General features: G+C 37.1%; 3 protein-coding genes and 1 long non-coding RNA gene across 5 annotated transcripts; 2 read left to right on the top strand and 2 right to left on the bottom strand.

The window, feature by feature from the left end:
* The first annotated feature begins 4,510 nt into the window (after positions 1-4,510).
* Positions 4,511-6,248, top strand: LOC112172412. Its single transcript, XR_002925288.2, has 3 exons — positions 4,511-4,863; positions 4,948-5,010; positions 5,969-6,248. It is a non-coding gene; the product is annotated as an uncharacterized LOC112172412 (long non-coding RNA).
* A 1,372-nt stretch (positions 6,249-7,620) lies between these two features.
* On the bottom strand, positions 7,621-9,862 carry LOC112172411 (transcription factor HY5). Its single transcript, XM_024309742.2, has 4 exons — positions 9,684-9,862; positions 9,046-9,223; positions 8,789-8,945; positions 7,621-7,856 (listed from the first exon to the last, which is right to left on the bottom strand). The coding sequence occupies exons 1-4, from the start codon at positions 9,781-9,783 to the stop codon at positions 7,791-7,793; spliced, it is 501 nt and encodes a 166-aa protein (XP_024165510.1). The 5' UTR covers positions 9,784-9,862; the 3' UTR covers positions 7,621-7,790.
* A 1,312-nt stretch (positions 9,863-11,174) lies between these two features.
* LOC112172410 (protein OVEREXPRESSOR OF CATIONIC PEROXIDASE 3) lies at positions 11,175-14,109 on the bottom strand. Of its 2 annotated transcripts, XM_024309738.2 has the most exons (5): positions 13,777-14,109; positions 13,298-13,687; positions 12,597-12,926; positions 12,342-12,502; positions 11,175-11,309 (listed from the first exon to the last, which is right to left on the bottom strand). In XM_024309738.2, the coding sequence occupies exons 1-4, from the start codon at positions 13,972-13,974 to the stop codon at positions 12,359-12,361; spliced, it is 1,062 nt and encodes a 353-aa protein (XP_024165506.1). In that variant the 5' UTR covers positions 13,975-14,109; the 3' UTR covers positions 11,175-11,309; positions 12,342-12,358. The 2 variants fall into 2 exon arrangements, with proteins under 2 accessions (XP_024165506.1, XP_024165505.1); XM_024309737.2 differs by lacking the exon at positions 11,175-11,309 and having other exon boundaries at positions 12,210-12,502.
* Positions 14,110-14,227: 118 nt separating this feature from the next.
* LOC112170098 lies at positions 14,228-16,334 on the top strand. Its single transcript, XM_024307249.2, has 3 exons — positions 14,228-14,401; positions 15,209-15,440; positions 15,912-16,334. The coding sequence occupies exons 1-3, from the start codon at positions 14,292-14,294 to the stop codon at positions 16,206-16,208; spliced, it is 639 nt and encodes a 212-aa protein (XP_024163017.1). The 5' UTR covers positions 14,228-14,291; the 3' UTR covers positions 16,209-16,334.
* The last annotated feature ends 68 nt before the right edge of the window (positions 16,335-16,402 follow it).

Genomic DNA, 16,402 nt, shown 5'->3' on the forward strand with positions numbered 1-16,402 from the left:
GTCATTTTATTGCTAGTATATTTTCCTCCAATCTCAATTATTATTTTTTTCTTTATTAACCGGGTGAGCCGGTTTCCCGCTGTCCAGCTCGCTTTAGTAGTTGTACAGTCAGTGATCCATTTGGTAGGCTTGTACGCGTCTGCAAAAACTTCACTCGTCGATTTTTGTTTTTATTTTTTTCCCTAATTAGGTCATATTTTACTCTCTTTTTTAAAAAAAAAAAATTACTTTCTATTTTTGATAATGAATATTATGATTAGCCTTTTTTTTTATCATAATAGAAATGTTATCGGAATAAAAATTACATGTATGTCAATACAATCATATATCTACAATGACCTACATTTAATCGAACAAACAATTCATTTAGCAAGAAGTAACTTTTTTATGCCAAATACAGAGACAGTCAAAAACTCAATCACACTGTCAACCACTGCTCAGGGTCTACATACGAGCAAGTAAACAATGCATTCTCACAAAGTATCGAATTCAAGAGATCTAAACACTACTTTTCGAATTGATGTGTCACTTTCAGAGAAATTACTTCAGTGTTATGTTAACGACGATTAATTACAATCTAACAAGTGAATTTGCTGCTAAGCAAAAAAGTGTTTTTTATCAAATGTTTTATTCAATTGAATATGATTCGGATAATCTCGCTTAATTGTTAGCTGATTTCATATTCAGTCATGCCCAACTGACATCGGATATTATTTTTTTTATAAGATAAATAACTCAAATGCTACAACTAGTCTTTCGTGAAATAATTAAAATAAATTTATTTATCTCATTATTTTTCACCGTTAAATACTTAAATTATATTTAATTAGAAAATTCAATTAACATACCTATTTATATTGAAAATTGTTAAATATATTGAGTCGATCTCTTTTCCCTCCTAAAATTCTTTTTATTTCTCCCCTGTCACACACTCCATTATCGTTTTCATTATCTCAGCTCGTTATTACTGATAACATCACTTTCTCATCTAACAATAATAAGCTTGCAGATCTTGTGCATGATTGAGTTGTTATATTGACTTGGAAACGATGGTCTCCAATTAGATCGAGCCACGTGTAGGTTTACCGGTTGAAGGTATCTATCAAAGGAGCAACAATTTGCTATAAAATAATATCAAAAGCTTGATTTCGTAGTTGGCTGTGAACAAGCTGTGTGTACGGTGTACCTACTGCCCGACTATGAACAAGCCATTGGCCTCTGTCGGTGCCTCTCCATTCTCCATTTTTTTCCTTTTCATCTGATTTATTAATTCTTTTTCCTTTTTAAAAAAAAAAAAATTACTTGAGATGAAAATGACAATATAAATACGTATTTACTCCAAACGGGAAAGTGAAATCACTTTTATTTCTAATATGACACCAGTAATTACATACATCATCAACTGATGAGGTCTAAACTCTAATTACACGAATTGTCATTCCTTATTGTTTCCGATATATTAACCCAATAGATGAAGGCCGATTAAACCTTGTGCTCATCTTCATCTCAAACCATCCCCTTTTTCTCTTTTTACTGCAACACTATAATTATTGGCTCAATATGATTAGAGGAACGAGGAATTATGGATTAGAGCATCCTGTTTAATCATCGGTTCCTCGTTCTTTCTTAATTTTTATATATTTTTCTAGACAATTTTCCAATTGTGTTATTCAGGACTTGGCATAATTGGAAAGCTAAACCGGACATCGTTGTTCATTGCAATTTGGTAGTAAGGGAATAACAACCTTGCCTTCAAATCATATAGCAAGAACCAGAAACCACATTTTAAAAAGAATATAGATATTACTTTTATATTTCTTTTCATTGAATTAGTGATACACTCAACCTCCTCCATAAATGTTGTACAACATTTTCAGATATGCCTCGTCAACGGGTCTGGCCGGGTCTTACTATATTTTTAAATAATGGCGGGCCGGGTCGGGCTTTATTGTAAATCGAAAGATTCAAGCCCGTCCATATAAAGCCGGCCTTGCGGGCTTTTTCGGGACTGGCCTTGTGGGCTTTATTTATAATAAATATTTAAAGACACTAATTTTTTTATAAATCTATATTTATATATCATAAATTCCAAAGAGCAATTTCTATCAATTCAAATAAATGGAAAAACCGACCGTTGGATGTGATTATTATAATAAATTATGCGTGTGGTTAAAAATTTAGTCAATTTCACCATAGTTTCGAACCCGATCAGATTGGTCAACCGTAGTCATTTGTATGTTTTCTTGGCTGACCGATGGTGTGACGACCGCGAAACGTGCTTATTTTTTTACATCACGTTTGTAAATATTTCATCGATGGATGTGCGAGGACATAAGATAAAAATTTCAATTTTAATTACAAATACGTTTGACTATACCAATTTGCCTTCTAAAGTTGTATAACTTAATACATTGCATTTAAATTGTTGAGGTTCATTCTAAAGCAAACATGAAGTGGAAAATGAATTTGGAGAAACCGACCGCTCGATAGAGAGATTGTAATGTTTTGTGGTGGTTGTAAAAATTTCAGCCAATTTAGTTCTCTTTTCGAATTCGATCAACTAGGTCAAACTTCGTTCCTCTTATAAACCTATATTTATATATCATACACTCTAAAGAGCAACCTCTATCAATTCAAAGAAAATGGAAAAATCAACCGTTGGATATGATTATTACAATAAATTATGAGTGTGATAAAAAATTTAGCCAATTTCACTATATTTTCGAATCCAATCGAATTGGTCAACCTTCGTCACTTGTATGTCTTCTTAGTTGATCGATGGCATGACGACCGCGAAACGTGCTTCTTTTTTCACATCACGTCTGTAAATATTCCATAGATGGATGTGCGTGAACATAAGATAAAAACTTCAATTTTAATTACAAAAACGTTGGCCTATACCAATTTGCCTCTTAAAGTTGTATAACTTGTACATTGTATTTAAATTGTTGAGGTTCATTCTAAAGCAAATATGAAGTGGAAAATGAATTTGGAGAAACCAACCGCTCGATAGAGAGATTGTAATGTTTTATGGTGGTTTTAGAAAATCCAGCCAATTTGGTTCTCGTTTCGAATTCGATCAGTTAGGTCAAACTTAGTTACTCTTATAAACCTATATTTATATATCATACACTCCAAAGGGCAACCTCTATCAATTCAAATAAAATGGAAAAACCGACCGTTGGATGAGATTATTATAATAAATTATAAGTGTGGTAAAAAATTTAGCTAATTTCACCATATTTTCGAATCCGATCGAATCGGTCAACTATAGTCATGACATGTAGAACATATGTGCATATATTCTATATAGAAGTATGAGAATGTCCAATTTCACCATAAGCCAAATTACAACAAATTCACATTCATACAAAGAGACACACACACACACACACATATAATGATGATGCGGCACACTGAAGATTTCCAAATATATGTGCTGGGCCTTTTAGACATAAACTTGTAAAAGATGTTGCAGATTCCCGTCTAAGCTGAACTGTCTTCACTTAAATTGCCATAACTCCTTCTAGAAAAGTCAGAATCGTAAACCGTAAAATTCTTCAGAAACTAGACACATGGAGCTTTCCGTGTATATAGGGTATAGCTCCTAATTATATCCGAGCAGTTCCCAGTAATTCACCGAAGTTCGGTTCTAGACATGAACTTGTAAAAGATGTTGCAGATTCCCGTCCAAGCAGAACTGCATTCACTTAAATTGACATAACTCCTTCTAGAAAAGTCGGAATCGCAAACCGTAAAATTTCTCTGAAACCAAACACATGGGGCTTTCCGTGCATATAGGTACAACTTTTAATTTCTTCCGAGAAGTTCCCAGTAATTCAGCCAAGTTAGGTGTTCTGCACAACAGTTTATGTGTTGCAGATTCTCGTTCAAGCTGAACTGCCTTCACTTAAATTGCCATAACTCTTTATAGAAAAGTCGGAATCGCAAACCGTAAAATTCATCAGAAACTAGACACATAAGGATTTATGTGCATATAGGGTACAACTCCTAATTCCATCCGACCAATTCCCAGTAATTCAGCAAAATTAGATGTTCTGCACAACAGTTTCTGTGTTGCAGATTCTCGTTCAAGCTGAATTGCCTTCACTTAAATTGCCATAACTCCTTATAGAAAAGTTGGAATTGCAAACCGTAAAATTTCTCAGAAACTAGACACATGGGCCTTTCCGTGCATATAGGGTACAGCTCCTAATTCCATCCGAGGAATTTCCAGTAATTCAGCCAAGTTAGGTGTTCTGCACAACAGTTTATGTGTTATTTATATAATATTTTTTGTTTGCGGGCTTTTACCGGCCGGGCCTAACGGGCTTTTGGCAGGCCGGGCCTATGGACTAGGTTTCAAACCCCTAAACCAAGCCCGGCCACGTGGGTCACCGGCCGAGCCTATGGCGGGCTTTTTGACTGGCCGGGCCTCCATCGGCCCACTTGATCCACGGGCTTTTTGATGTGGCCTATTTCTAGAGTAACCAGTACGCAAACTCTTACAGTGTGTTTGGATGGGGGAAAAAGTGAGGGAATTTAAATAAAAATAAGGATTTCCCAATTTCTTAGGACTGTTTCCAGTGTTTGGATACTTATCCCATGAAATTAGCAATTTCCACGGGAAAAAAATCGTGGAATTTGAGGGCGCAGATTCCTGACTTGAATTCCTCTCAAGGTAGGTGTCATTCTTCAATTCCATCCCAGCCGGAAATCTCATTTTCCAAAGCGCCAAAATCAAAACATGCCGCGCTAAGTTTTGATCCAAACAACTCTATATAAAGCCACAAAACTTGCAAGACCTGGACTCCAAAATTTGCGATTGTTCTCATATCTGAGTTTTCTTCTGCTGCTAAAAAGGTGGGTTCCAATCCATATCTTCTTATGTATAATTGTTTTATGTATTGAAATTGAATTTTTCAATGGGACTTTGATTATGGCTAGGTTTTGCAATCGTTCTTGTCGTTGAGTTTTCTTCTGGGGACCCTCTCTACCACCGCTGAAAAGGTTAGTCCTTTTGTTCTTTTGTTTTGTCTGTCTGATTCTTTTCTTTTGCTTTCTCTAGTCTTCCGTGTGCCTTGTTCTTTTGAAGTTTAATTTGTCTGTTGGATTGCTTATTGATACATTGCGAGAAACAAAATAGCTAATTTATGTATAAGGTTACAATTGAGGTAAACTACTGGGTTCCCATTTTGTGATATTCCACTTTTAAGTTCCTTTACGTATGCTTTGCTAGAGTTTGATAGGCCTTAGGTATTGCAAATCTTCATCTGCTTATGTGCCTCCATCTATTTTATTTTTAGTTCCTGCATCAGCGGGAAATCTTCGTCTATATTTGCATTAGCAAATTAAGCACATATAATTACATAAAGAAGTGGTTGTTTTCTATTGTTTTCATTCTCATAAATTTAATTGCTGAGAATCCAAAATAGACATAGAGAAGTGGTTGTTTTCTATTGTTTTAATACTCATATATTTGTATATTAAAACGGTAAGATCTTTTATTGTTGTATTCTCCTTTCTCTGCATATACAGATCGTTCTTTAACCAAGTTGAGAAGAGATAATTGAACTTCATGAAATATAGATTGTATTAGGAACTTCTGTATGCTAATGTTTACAAATTGATATGTGAATATTCTGTGAGTACACAGATCAGGAAGACAGGACCTTGAAAATGCTTGCTATAGTTTGATTCATTTACTAAGCATTGTCTATATCTTTCATATACTGAAAAGGACTATTGTGAGTTTTGATTACTGCATTGTAAGTGGGAAGTGTTTATGTTTCAGATACTGAGCATTGTCTATATCTTTCATATACTGAAAAGGACTATTGTGAGTTTTGATTACTGCATTGTAAGTGGCGAGTGTTTACGTTTTAGATATTTAATCATTGTTGTATAAGAATATGAATATGTTAATGGAATAAATCCATAAAGTACATGACTATGGTTTTCCTTACAGGTTTAGGACGTAAAATTTTTTATGGGAGGAAACAAAGTTCAATACCTATAAATAAAGGCTGAAGGTCCCTTCTCTATTCATTATATACACACATACATTATTCTCAAACCCCATTACGAGAGTGTCTAAGGAGATTGCATAGAGAAGAAGAGCTTCAATGGCCACAGGAGGTTAGTAATTCTGTTCATCAATATTTACTTAAGATCTGAATTGTATTCATTATGTACTTGTGTTCTCATATTGAGTGCAAAGCTATTTCAGTTTTTAACATTTTGACATGTAGCCGGAAAACAAAATAGATAGTGTTAAATGGTAATAACTTATTAAATTGGTTTAGATTGAAGCAGAAGGCAGTTCATGTGGTCTGGATTAGGCTTTTTGAATCTTGTGATTATATGAGGGTTAGTGCTTTAAATATAGACTCAAAATGAAAAAGAAAAAAATGGTAGCAACTATTAGTACCTAACAGGCTAACACACACGCACTTGAAGAAAAAGTCATCCAGTTAACAAGACATATACCTGTGAGTACGTGCTGATGCAATGGCTTCTTGTCATTCATTTATGAACGGTAAAAACTGAAATTACTAGTGGCCGGCTTAATTACCTCTATGCTAATTATTTTCTAACTAATGAATTTACAAACAGAAGCCAATTGGCCCTAACCCTTGTATATGACTAATGAATTATTTATGTATGTATATGATAAAGCAAAAATGAAGTGTATACCAATTATTTTATGTCAAATTCAACCATCCAATAGATTTGAAAATCCTTCTTCCTAAGTTGTCATCAACCTCTCGTGACTTAAAGTGCACACCTTCAGGATGAAAACAGTCGTAGTGATGGTTAGACTATAAAAGATGGATACTAAGTAGAATCTTGTTTTGGACCCCCCCGCCTTTCTTTGACCTTTCTTTGTAATTTGCTCTGTGTCTTTGGTCATTTAATGTTTAAACAGGTATGGCTGTAATGAGTGTTGATGATATTATAATGAGGTTAAAACGAAAGCGTGCCATAGAAGAAGAGGAAAATAAAGAGAATGAAAATTATTTTTGGTGCTTCTGTATCAGTGATTGCTTTAATAATAGAGTGGTATCATAAGACATTTCTTGTTAAAGAGCCCTCACGTGATTGGGATCAAGAAAGACAGTCCTAGCAAGTAAATTTGGATTTTTAGCACATGTGTTGGTCTAGTTTAAATTTAGATTTTACATTTTCATTGCATTATTAATTATGGTATTTCTTCAATCAGTTTATCGTTTATTTATTTGATTCGATTTAAATTCCATTGACAAAAATTAATCCAAACACTAGAATTCATAATTCTTGTCATTTTAAAAATTCTACGTTATGAAATCCAAACAATGGAATTCTCGATTAATGGAATTTAAATTCATGAAATTGTAATTCCCATGATTTTAGAATTTCTGTGGAAATTTAAATTACTCTATCCAAACACACTAACTACATTTGCAAAACCACCACTACTATTTCCTTCGCCCTGCTATAATCACACCACCATGCACGCCTTCTTCCATCGTCCACTGGTTACGCATTATGTGTGATAGGTCATAAATTTTTGGTCATACCTGCACATTTCTGATGCCACAATTGGCACAAAATCTGTGCATACAGAAACGAACAAGAAGGTGGCAAGCAAATGAAGCAGTAATAGTGAAGATAACTTAAAAGGAAATGCTAATCTAAATTAAGCATGCCAAGTCTGTTGTCTCAGAATATTAAAGTTGTATTGCCTCACATATGTTCATTGAGTAGCTCTATCCTTAGATTTCTTACAAACCCTCCTCTCACACCCTATCCTACAAAGATCCATCAGCATTTGCACCACTACCTCCTCGCCGGCTTGCTGTTGTGTTCTTCAATATCTGTAACAAAAATAAACAAATGTCACAAGCTATATATAAAATAAAACTAGCAAGTGTTACATTACAGATGCAGCGTAATACAAGGAATCAAGGCCTTCAGTATAAACTTAAAACTGTTCTAGTGACCAGTTTTGGAAATGTTTTCCAGCCGTCACGTCTCCAAGGACAAAGGCTTGTGAAGTTTCACAAATACCCTAATTGATATGCATTTACCAATTAAGACAATGACAAGATGCATAGTTTGGGTGTCATTTCATGCTCAGATGTGCAAAAATTAGCTATGGCAACAATAAGGATGTGGTAAGAAATGATAGACAACTAAACGAGACTTAAGAAATCCTAACAAGTACAATTTTGCTCACATCCATTGGTACATTACTAATTTACTACCATTTCCACATGGTGGTATCATGTGTTGGACACTAAAACTACAAACGTGGCGCTTGTTAAGAAAGATCATAAACTGAAACATAATGAATCTTTTATAACAAACAGAATCACATATAGTAACTTTGATGAACCATTTTAATCATGAACCAAAATAAACTTGGCGGCACCACCTCTATCCCTTATTCCATACATCACCTTTCTTCATTAAAGAGAAAACTATGAAGTAATGGATCTGGTGGAGTAGGCCCCCAATCACATGCATGTCCCTAACACTTTCAACTTTCAGTAAGTGACATCAATCGAGGCCCCAAGCCCCCAACAATCATCCTATATATATGCTCCATCACCTCAACTATCTTTCCCGGAAATACCCCTAAATGCAAACCTTTCCTTTATACTGATTAAAGCTTAGTTCTCTATGTCATCAGCATCACTAACATTATGAAATGCTATCAAATTGAATAAATTTTCCAACAAAAATGGTACCATAATGATAGACAAGGATGATGAATATGTAGGGTAAGGAGAATGATGTCACATACATGTCTAAGCATCTGATTCTCATTCTGCAAAGTAGAGAGCCTCTCATCAAGCTCAGAATTCTTCTGCTCCAAGTCTTTCACTCTAACTTCCAAGTCACTCAAGTATGCCTTCTTCCTTTCCCTCGCTTGCTGAGCAGAGACTCTGTTCCTTAACAACCTGTTTAGTTTTGCAACCCAAAAAACCAAAATGCCAATGAGTTCACGCAAGAAGGGCAGAACAGTTAAATCAACTATGAAAGCGGTGCGGGTAAGCTCACCTCTTCAACCTCTTGCTTTCCTTGTCAGCTGGGCTTCTTCCCCTCTTTCGTTGGTCAGCTGCCACTTGGACCCGGTCTGGACCGGCCACGGAACCGGCTTCCCTGCCAGAGACCGATGCTCCGGCTGATTCGCCGCCAATCTCCGGCACTCTCCTGATCTCCTCATCACTTTCCATGCCTAAAGTTCAGGCAAAGAAAAAAAAATCATCTTTGTCAGGACCTCATATTTAAATACTTGGTTCCTCCATATCTTTCCTTCAAAAGAAACAATCTTTTAAACAACAATATCTAACGTTTCAATTGAGTAAATCCCGCATTTTGAAAAACCCAGATGGGAAATTTCTAAATTCTTCAGATTTAGAATGGAACAGACTCATATAACAAGTTAAGCTATACATGGTAAAAAAGAGCCATCCTTTGTATCTGAAACAACGTAACAGCCTAAAAGAGATGAGCTTTGCCGCCAAAAGCATTTCCCGTCAAAAAGAACAAACACCCAGTTAAGAAAGTCATTGATTATGCAAAACCCAGAAGGGAAATTTGTAGACTCTTTAGATTCAGAGTTTCAGAGACTTAAGTTATGATTAAGCTTAAATAGGAGAAATAAGAAAAAATGAGTGAAAGTCTAACAATCTGACCTTCTTTAACTTCGAGCTGGAATGCAGAGCTGGAAGACCTCTCACTGCTCGAAGGCAGAGAGCTGGCGGCAAGAGAGCTGGTCGCCTGGTCTTGCAACATTTGATCCAGAGATTAGGCACAGAGAAATATGGAAAAAATAGATCTTTGTATGGTTTTCAAGTGAGAGAAAATGAAAAGAGCGGGACTTTAATGTTTCATTAGAGTAAATAACAGAGGAGGGTTCTGCGAGCGGCATCGTGGAGCTTTGTGAGCCATAAAGGAGTAGGATGAATCAAAGGTTTGCAGGGGTGGATCGTGGAGGTAGAGGGATCGTCGGATTGGATTCAGATCTAAGGGATGGTATGGGAAGTTGGGTGGGAGATGCAATGAACTGGGACCACGTTATGTGCTGGATATATGGAAGCGCATGTGTTTCTAGATTTTGGTAAAGCATAAACTATATGCCGCAGTAGAGTAATTCCTTTGAGGTAATGGGTAAGTGCAATGCACGCATAGATATTTAGAGATGAGTTGGTGCCAAAATGAGTTTGATTAAGATTCTTGACATTGTTAGTGGAGTACGTGAATTAACTTTATCGTTAGCTTTTGATCAAAAAAAAACTTTATCGTTATCCTTAAATTTATGTAATTAATATAAAAAATCTGACTGTCAAAATATAATTTAATTTCTGAATTATTCAAAACTGTGAGCATGAATCTTTAACAAAACTTGTGTTTTTACATCTATTTTGGTGATCAAGTGCGAAAACCATAATAAGCACAAGCTCATACCAAAGCCAATCAGTCATAATCCGACCTACCAAAATGCCAAATGCTTGAGCATCTATCCGTTGACCCCAAAATAGGGCATGAAATCATTTTAAGCATATATATATATTTTTTTGATGGTTGATTTTGCTATCCAATTGAAAGACGCAAAGGCAACCTAAGTTGAACAGGGTTTGGATGGGACCAAAGAACAGTAATTTCTGTACCAAGCGACTTTTTATGAATCTACCAGACGATCACCATCACACAAAAGACTTTGAACTCTCTAAATATCATCTTTCAAATATCGACTTCCGTCGGCTGCAAAGGGAGATGTAAGGTCCAAGTTGCTCTTCTTGCTTACATCGTTCCAACCCCTTCGGGTTAAGATAGACTAGTTCATTTTCAGAGTAAAGATGTGATGCTTGGAGTAGCCATAAAAATGTTACAATAGGTAGACTGATATTTGTGGTGGCCCAAAAACGTCGCTGCCAATCCTTTACAAATAATCCCTCGTAACTTGAAGGAAGTCTCTTTCCGCCATAGAGTAGTAGAATGAAGTTATGAAGGTGGGCTTTTGTCCCTTTCCTGACCAAAACATTTGTTCTTTCCTCTCTAAATCATAAGGGAATGGAGATGGGATTTGTTTCCTAACCATACTTTCTCCTTAATTACATGAAAGTGATCTGGTGGAATACCATTTTGTCATTACGTTCAGTTAGATAAGACATAGGAGAGAAGATCCTGATTACCCATGCTCCAAGTAAAGGAATGAAATAAATACATGAAATTGATAGCGGAAATTGAAACTCTATTATTTGAAGCATTTATCCATATAGATTCTGACATTCCACAGTTTCTCCAAGAGTTCAACAAAACTGAAACAATAGTTACAAGAATTTAAGATGTGGGATTTTTCTGTATGCAGTAACGCACAAAATGCGATCACACTCTTAAGCAACACATATGTATACTGTAAGATATTGAGAATGCTTATACATGAACAAACATCAATGGCTAAAAGATGAATGAAAGAAGCCTGAATCACACACGAAGGATATAAACAAACTATGCCATCTCCTTTCCGCGGTTGAATTTCCGGGTTGCCCATTTTCTGAAAACAGCTGGAAACATCTTCATGAATTTGGTTTTAAAAGAATTATTCTTTTTGGCTGGGGTAGAATTATTGCCGGTGCAAATGGTGAGTTCTACATTTGAATTGCTATAAACCAGACCAAGGGGTTTGGCACTGTGGCAGAGCCTTAGCTCTCTAAACTCTGTCCTGGCTACCTCTTTTTGTAATGCCTCATCCCATACTAAGCCCGAAGAGCCTTGCCTCCTAAATGAGGTAACTGACCTTGGTAATGTAGCCATAGTCTCTCAATCTGATTTCTCAGTTGTGATTATATTTGTTCTATGAAAAAGTTGTGATGCACGATTCTAGGTGAGCATGCAATTATATATACCAGAGGAAAGAGATTAAATGTGAATGGGAGAAGCAGAAGAGGTCAGGGGATGGCATCTAATGAATAACATATGCTTCCAATATGTCTTATGTTTAAAGTTATTTATTCTAGGAAAGAACCACTGTACTGTTGCCGTCCTTTATTATTCTCTTCCTAGTTCTCTTAACCCACCCAAGGGAAAAGAAGATTATAGAGGTCAAAGATTTTTTATTATATTGCTGAGTTGAAGAGTTAACTAAACCAAGATACCTTCGGCTCTAGCGATTCCATCCAATTTGTTAACAAACATATGCTTTATCACATAGGCAGATATATGCTATTAGGTTGGTCTTTTTTTCATGGTGATTTACCCTTTTCCAGGTTTGTAAGTTTAGTACAAACAAAAGCAGGCCATTTCTCTTAAATACTAAAAACTCTATCACATGTCATTACAATTTTAAGTACCTGATTTACATATTGTTCTAGTTGACAGTAGTAGGAGCAGACGGTTGATATGGACGCCGAGAGTCAGGAACCCCCTCTTCAGAACGTTTTTCTTCAAACCATTTCACAATTCTTTTGCGCGGCAGGTTTGTCACATGCACTATGCTGCTGACAATTGCATTCTGCGGCACAAGTTAATGCACACGCAGCATCAGAAAATGGTGCCCAATTTCTTTCAAGTTAATATAACACGCAGCATCAAAATGAGTTGCTTACTGTTGGGCGCTTTGTTCTTCTATAAACTCTTTCAAGGGTGTCAAGATGCACTTTCTTCAGTCTCTTCTGACCAGAAAACTTTTGTTGCCGGACATGAACCGGCACCTTCACTGCAGTGTCGACCGCTGCAGTATCTGTAGTAGGTTCCACACCAGTTTCCACAGTGGTTTCCACAACAGTTTCTACAGGCTTTGGTTCAGGCAGAGATTTTTTAAGAGCAGGTACATCAGGTAGAGCAGCACTGAGCATCAAAAGATTTGGAGGCGGATCACGAAGCATTTGAAGAACAAGAGCCCTGTCAAGACAAAGCTCAGCTGCAAGGGCTTTTATCTGCAGCAGGACAAAATCGTACACATTTGCAGCAGAACCAAAATCCCCATAAAACTGAAAACTAAAGTTTACTTGACAATCAATTATTGGCTACAATGCAAACAAGGTTGAACTTTCTATTTCTTATTCCTTCTATTAAGTTTAATTCCCAACCAGAAACCAAAGCAATTAATTTCTAAACAGAGAGATTGTTTTTTTTTTTTAACTTGGTGTATACAATAAGCTGAGAAACCAAAAAGATACCTTCCAAAAAGCTGTGCAACTCAATTTATCAATTTCCATTTAGACCAGAAGAATTCAAATTCTGTGGCCAATCCCACAGCTTTTCAGCTACCACAAAACGCATATAGATATATAGAAATTACACTTACACTGGTTTTGCGGCGACCGACTTTTAAAGCTGAAGCCAATCTCCGAAATTGCCAAGTCTTAAGCTTCACAGCTACTTCAACCTCATCGTCCTCCTCCTCATCTTCTTCTTCTTCTTCAGTCGCATCGCTCTGAACAACATCAACATCGCCGTCCCCGTCTTCGTCATCCTCCTCTTCTTCCTCGTCTTCATCTTCATCCTCATCAACCGCACCAAACGCCTCCGCCAGTTCCTCTTCAAGCCTAGCCAGGTCCTCTTCACTTATCTCGTCGTCTTCGCCGTCATCATCAAACGACACGCCGTCGTTTCTGAGGTCTTCCTCCAGCAGCGAAAACAAAGCGTCTATAGCATCGCCGTCCACTTCATCCTCCTCATTCTTCGCCGCGCTTTTCTACATTTCACCCCCAATTCAAAAAAAAACAAAAAAAAATTATCCAACCTTTTTCCTTTTACTGCAACAAGAAATTAAACCAAAGTTACCTTCTTTAACTTCGGCTGAGCTGACGTCACCGCGGCGCGGTGGTTCTTACGGAGGGCGAAGGCGAGCGTGGATGAGTAGCGAGCCGGAAGGTGACGTGGCAGGACCAGACTGGCCGGTCCGGTTCGGGTTGTTTCGTGGCGGGAAGACGGTAGACGATGAAGGCCGTTAGGAGCGTTGAGCGCCGAAGCGAAAGCCATTTTGCTCTACAAGGAAACGGAAATAGCAACGAAACGGTGGCGTTTTAAATGTCACAGCCTCGCACCGCTTCCGCCGGTTAGCATAAAAATGCGCCGCTTTCGGTGGCTCTGGGTTTATCTACTATACTCTGTAGCCTTCGCCATAAAACGACTGCGCTCAGCGCCGTTTTACCATTAAACGACGTGGCGTTGAGGGACGATACGGTGTCGTTTGATGGCTGTGATTGACTTGTCAAAGTAGTGCCAAAGCATAGGTAGCAATAGCATGGTAAAAGAAGTTTGATCTGTGAAGAAGTCTGAATTAAGCCAAACAAATAATGGCAACTGCTTCTTCATCGTCGTCGTCGAAAGGATGGATGGGCAACATCCAAACGACGGCTGCTCGCATCTTTTTCATTCTAATCATTTTTCAGATCCCACTTTTCAGGTACTGTAATTCTGTCACCATTTTTTTTTTTTTTTGAAATTTTGATTTATAATTCTGGGTGTGCTTTGTTTTTGCTCAGTTTCATGTTTTAGCATCTGGGTATTGGTGGTTTTGGGTTTATCGAATCTGGGTTGATTGGTTGATGAAACCCTCTATGGGTTGTGTTGAATTTGCTTGTTGACTCGACTTTGTTATACCTGGAGATTGTGATTTAGGATCTGCACAATCTTTTTGGTTTAGCAGTTGAATTAGTGTACTTGGATCACATGCTGTACTCTCACGAGGACCCCTATATGGATCAGCAATTTGAGACTAGGGAATGAACTGCAGCTAAAAGATAAGTTCTTTTCTAAGTGGCAATATATGTTTAGTTGCTTGGGCAAAATTCGAACTGAATGAAAGGCTCTAGATTTGCTGAAAGTTCTGCCTTGGCAAACATATTTCCGGGATTAGTCGGAATCACATTAATGTAAAGCATCCATTTTTCTTGAATCAATGTGGGATCCATGTAGGTCCTGACATGGAGGATTGAAATGCGTTGCTGTACTACCATTGTACCATATATATGTTACTCATTTTGAACCTCCCTACCTTGTATTTGCTTTATTCTCTGAATCTATCTCCCTGCTTCACTTCTCCATTTGTTCCTCTAGCTTGTCTTGAACGAATCACATTAGTCTTTGTTCTTATCTTTTCACCAAAGAGAAAATTTGCATTCCTTCTGTGTTATCATGTAAAGTTGGAATAGATATAGTGAAGGGAAATTTGTAATGCTTTTGTCCGTTTCTCCTTTGGTTATTGTCACAGAGTTCCATGCAGAGCTGGTATGTGTACCACACCATTGCATTTCACATCTTCCCAGCTGATTACAAGTGAGATCTTTCCTGTTCCTGTAGTAAAGGCTCTTCTCTACCCTGGAGCTCTTGCAAATGGCCTCTTAAGGAACATGACTGTTCCAAGCTGGAATAACTTGTTAGAAATCTATAACTTGACCAATGCAAAGGAAGCCAATCCAGTTACTGATCTCCAGCGCTTAGAGGTTTGCGTTTTTCAACCGATTATTTTCCTTTTCTGTTATTTTAAAACGTATTTATCTTAGTCAGAGGAAGTCTCTTTTTTTTTTCTTTTTCCTTATTTGGTATTTTCCTGATTTGCCAGCTTAATTAAATTCTGGATCTTGCTAAACTCTCGTCCATAAATATTGACTACTGTAGGAACCTAACTTTGTTTTCCAATTGTATTGCACACTGTTAATGTTTGAATAGGAAGCTGGGTTAACTTACACAAATAAGATAGTAGAGTGTATTTTCTTTTCTTACTGACTTCGAAACGGTCAAGGGAGGTGAACACTTTAAAGTAGATATCTGGGATCCAGTTTCGTCCTAAACTACGTGAAATTTCATCCCATGCTTCCCCTTAAATGATCATTAGATATGTACTACAATTCCATATCAGGTTTTAGCAAGCTATCTAGCAGTAATCTCATCTCTGTTTCTGATTCATTCACCAGGTTCTAACAGGAAGCTACTTTTCTGTGGCTGGAGCCCTTGTGGGTGTTCTGAAATCAGGGAGGATGAGCATGTTTGGGACACTTCTATTAATTTGGGGCCTCATCAAAGAAGGGATCTTAGGAAAGCCTGTGAACACAGATCCTACTAAAGCTGTCTATGTCTACCCAACTATGTTGCTTGCCTTGATCGCTGCCTTCTCATCTATAAAGTATAATGCGAAGAAGATTGTTAGACCTGCACCTGCTAGGCCTATTGCAAAGCCTCTTCAGAGGTCTTCAAAATCTAAGCTGAAATGAGTTGAACTGCAATCATCAAATTTTTGTGTAACGTTTTAACAGTTAGCGAGTTCAAAACTGCGTGTCCTGTGTTCAGAAAAATATTGTTGTCATTTTTTCTTCAAATCACCAGCTGTTTCTCCAATACATTTCTTATCAATATTAGAAAGTTGGATGAGGTTTGAGAAAGTGACATGAAACAACAGATATCTACA

Source organism: Rosa chinensis, chromosome 6, assembly GCF_002994745.2.
Source record: "Rosa chinensis cultivar Old Blush chromosome 6, RchiOBHm-V2, whole genome shotgun sequence".
NCBI lineage: Eukaryota > Viridiplantae > Streptophyta > Magnoliopsida > Rosales > Rosaceae > Rosa > Rosa chinensis.

Excerpts from the sequence above, each read along its gene's own strand:
- LOC112170098 (XM_024307249.2), top strand. The coding sequence starts at position 14,292 with ATGGCAACTGCTTCTTCATCGTCGTCGTCGAAAGGATGGATGGGCAAC. Across the intron at positions 14,402-15,208 it reads TTTCAGATCCCACTTTTCAG|AGTTCCATGCAGAGCTGGTA; the intron begins GTACTGTAATTC and ends TTATTGTCACAG. Across the intron at positions 15,441-15,911 it reads CTGATCTCCAGCGCTTAGAG|GTTCTAACAGGAAGCTACTT; the intron begins GTTTGCGTTTTT and ends TTCATTCACCAG.
- LOC112172410 (XM_024309738.2), bottom strand. The coding sequence starts at position 13,974 with ATGGCTTTCGCTTCGGCGCTCAACGCTCCTAACGGCCTTCATCGTCTA. Across the intron at positions 12,927-13,297 it reads TCGGTCGCCGCAAAACCAGT|ATAAAAGCCCTTGCAGCTGA; the intron begins GTAAGTGTAATT and ends GTCCTGCTGCAG. Across the intron at positions 12,503-12,596 it reads GAAGAACAAAGCGCCCAACA|AATGCAATTGTCAGCAGCAT; the intron begins GTAAGCAACTCA and ends CTTGTGCCGCAG.
- LOC112172411 (XM_024309742.2), bottom strand. The coding sequence starts at position 9,783 with ATGTTGCAAGACCAGGCGACCAGCTCTCTTGCCGCCAGCTCTCTGCCT. Across the intron at positions 8,946-9,045 it reads GAAAGCAAGAGGTTGAAGAG|GTTGTTAAGGAACAGAGTCT; the intron begins GTGAGCTTACCC and ends AAAACTAAACAG. Across the intron at positions 7,857-8,788 it reads AGAATCAGATGCTTAGACAT|ATATTGAAGAACACAACAGC; the intron begins GTATGTGACATC and ends TTTTTGTTACAG.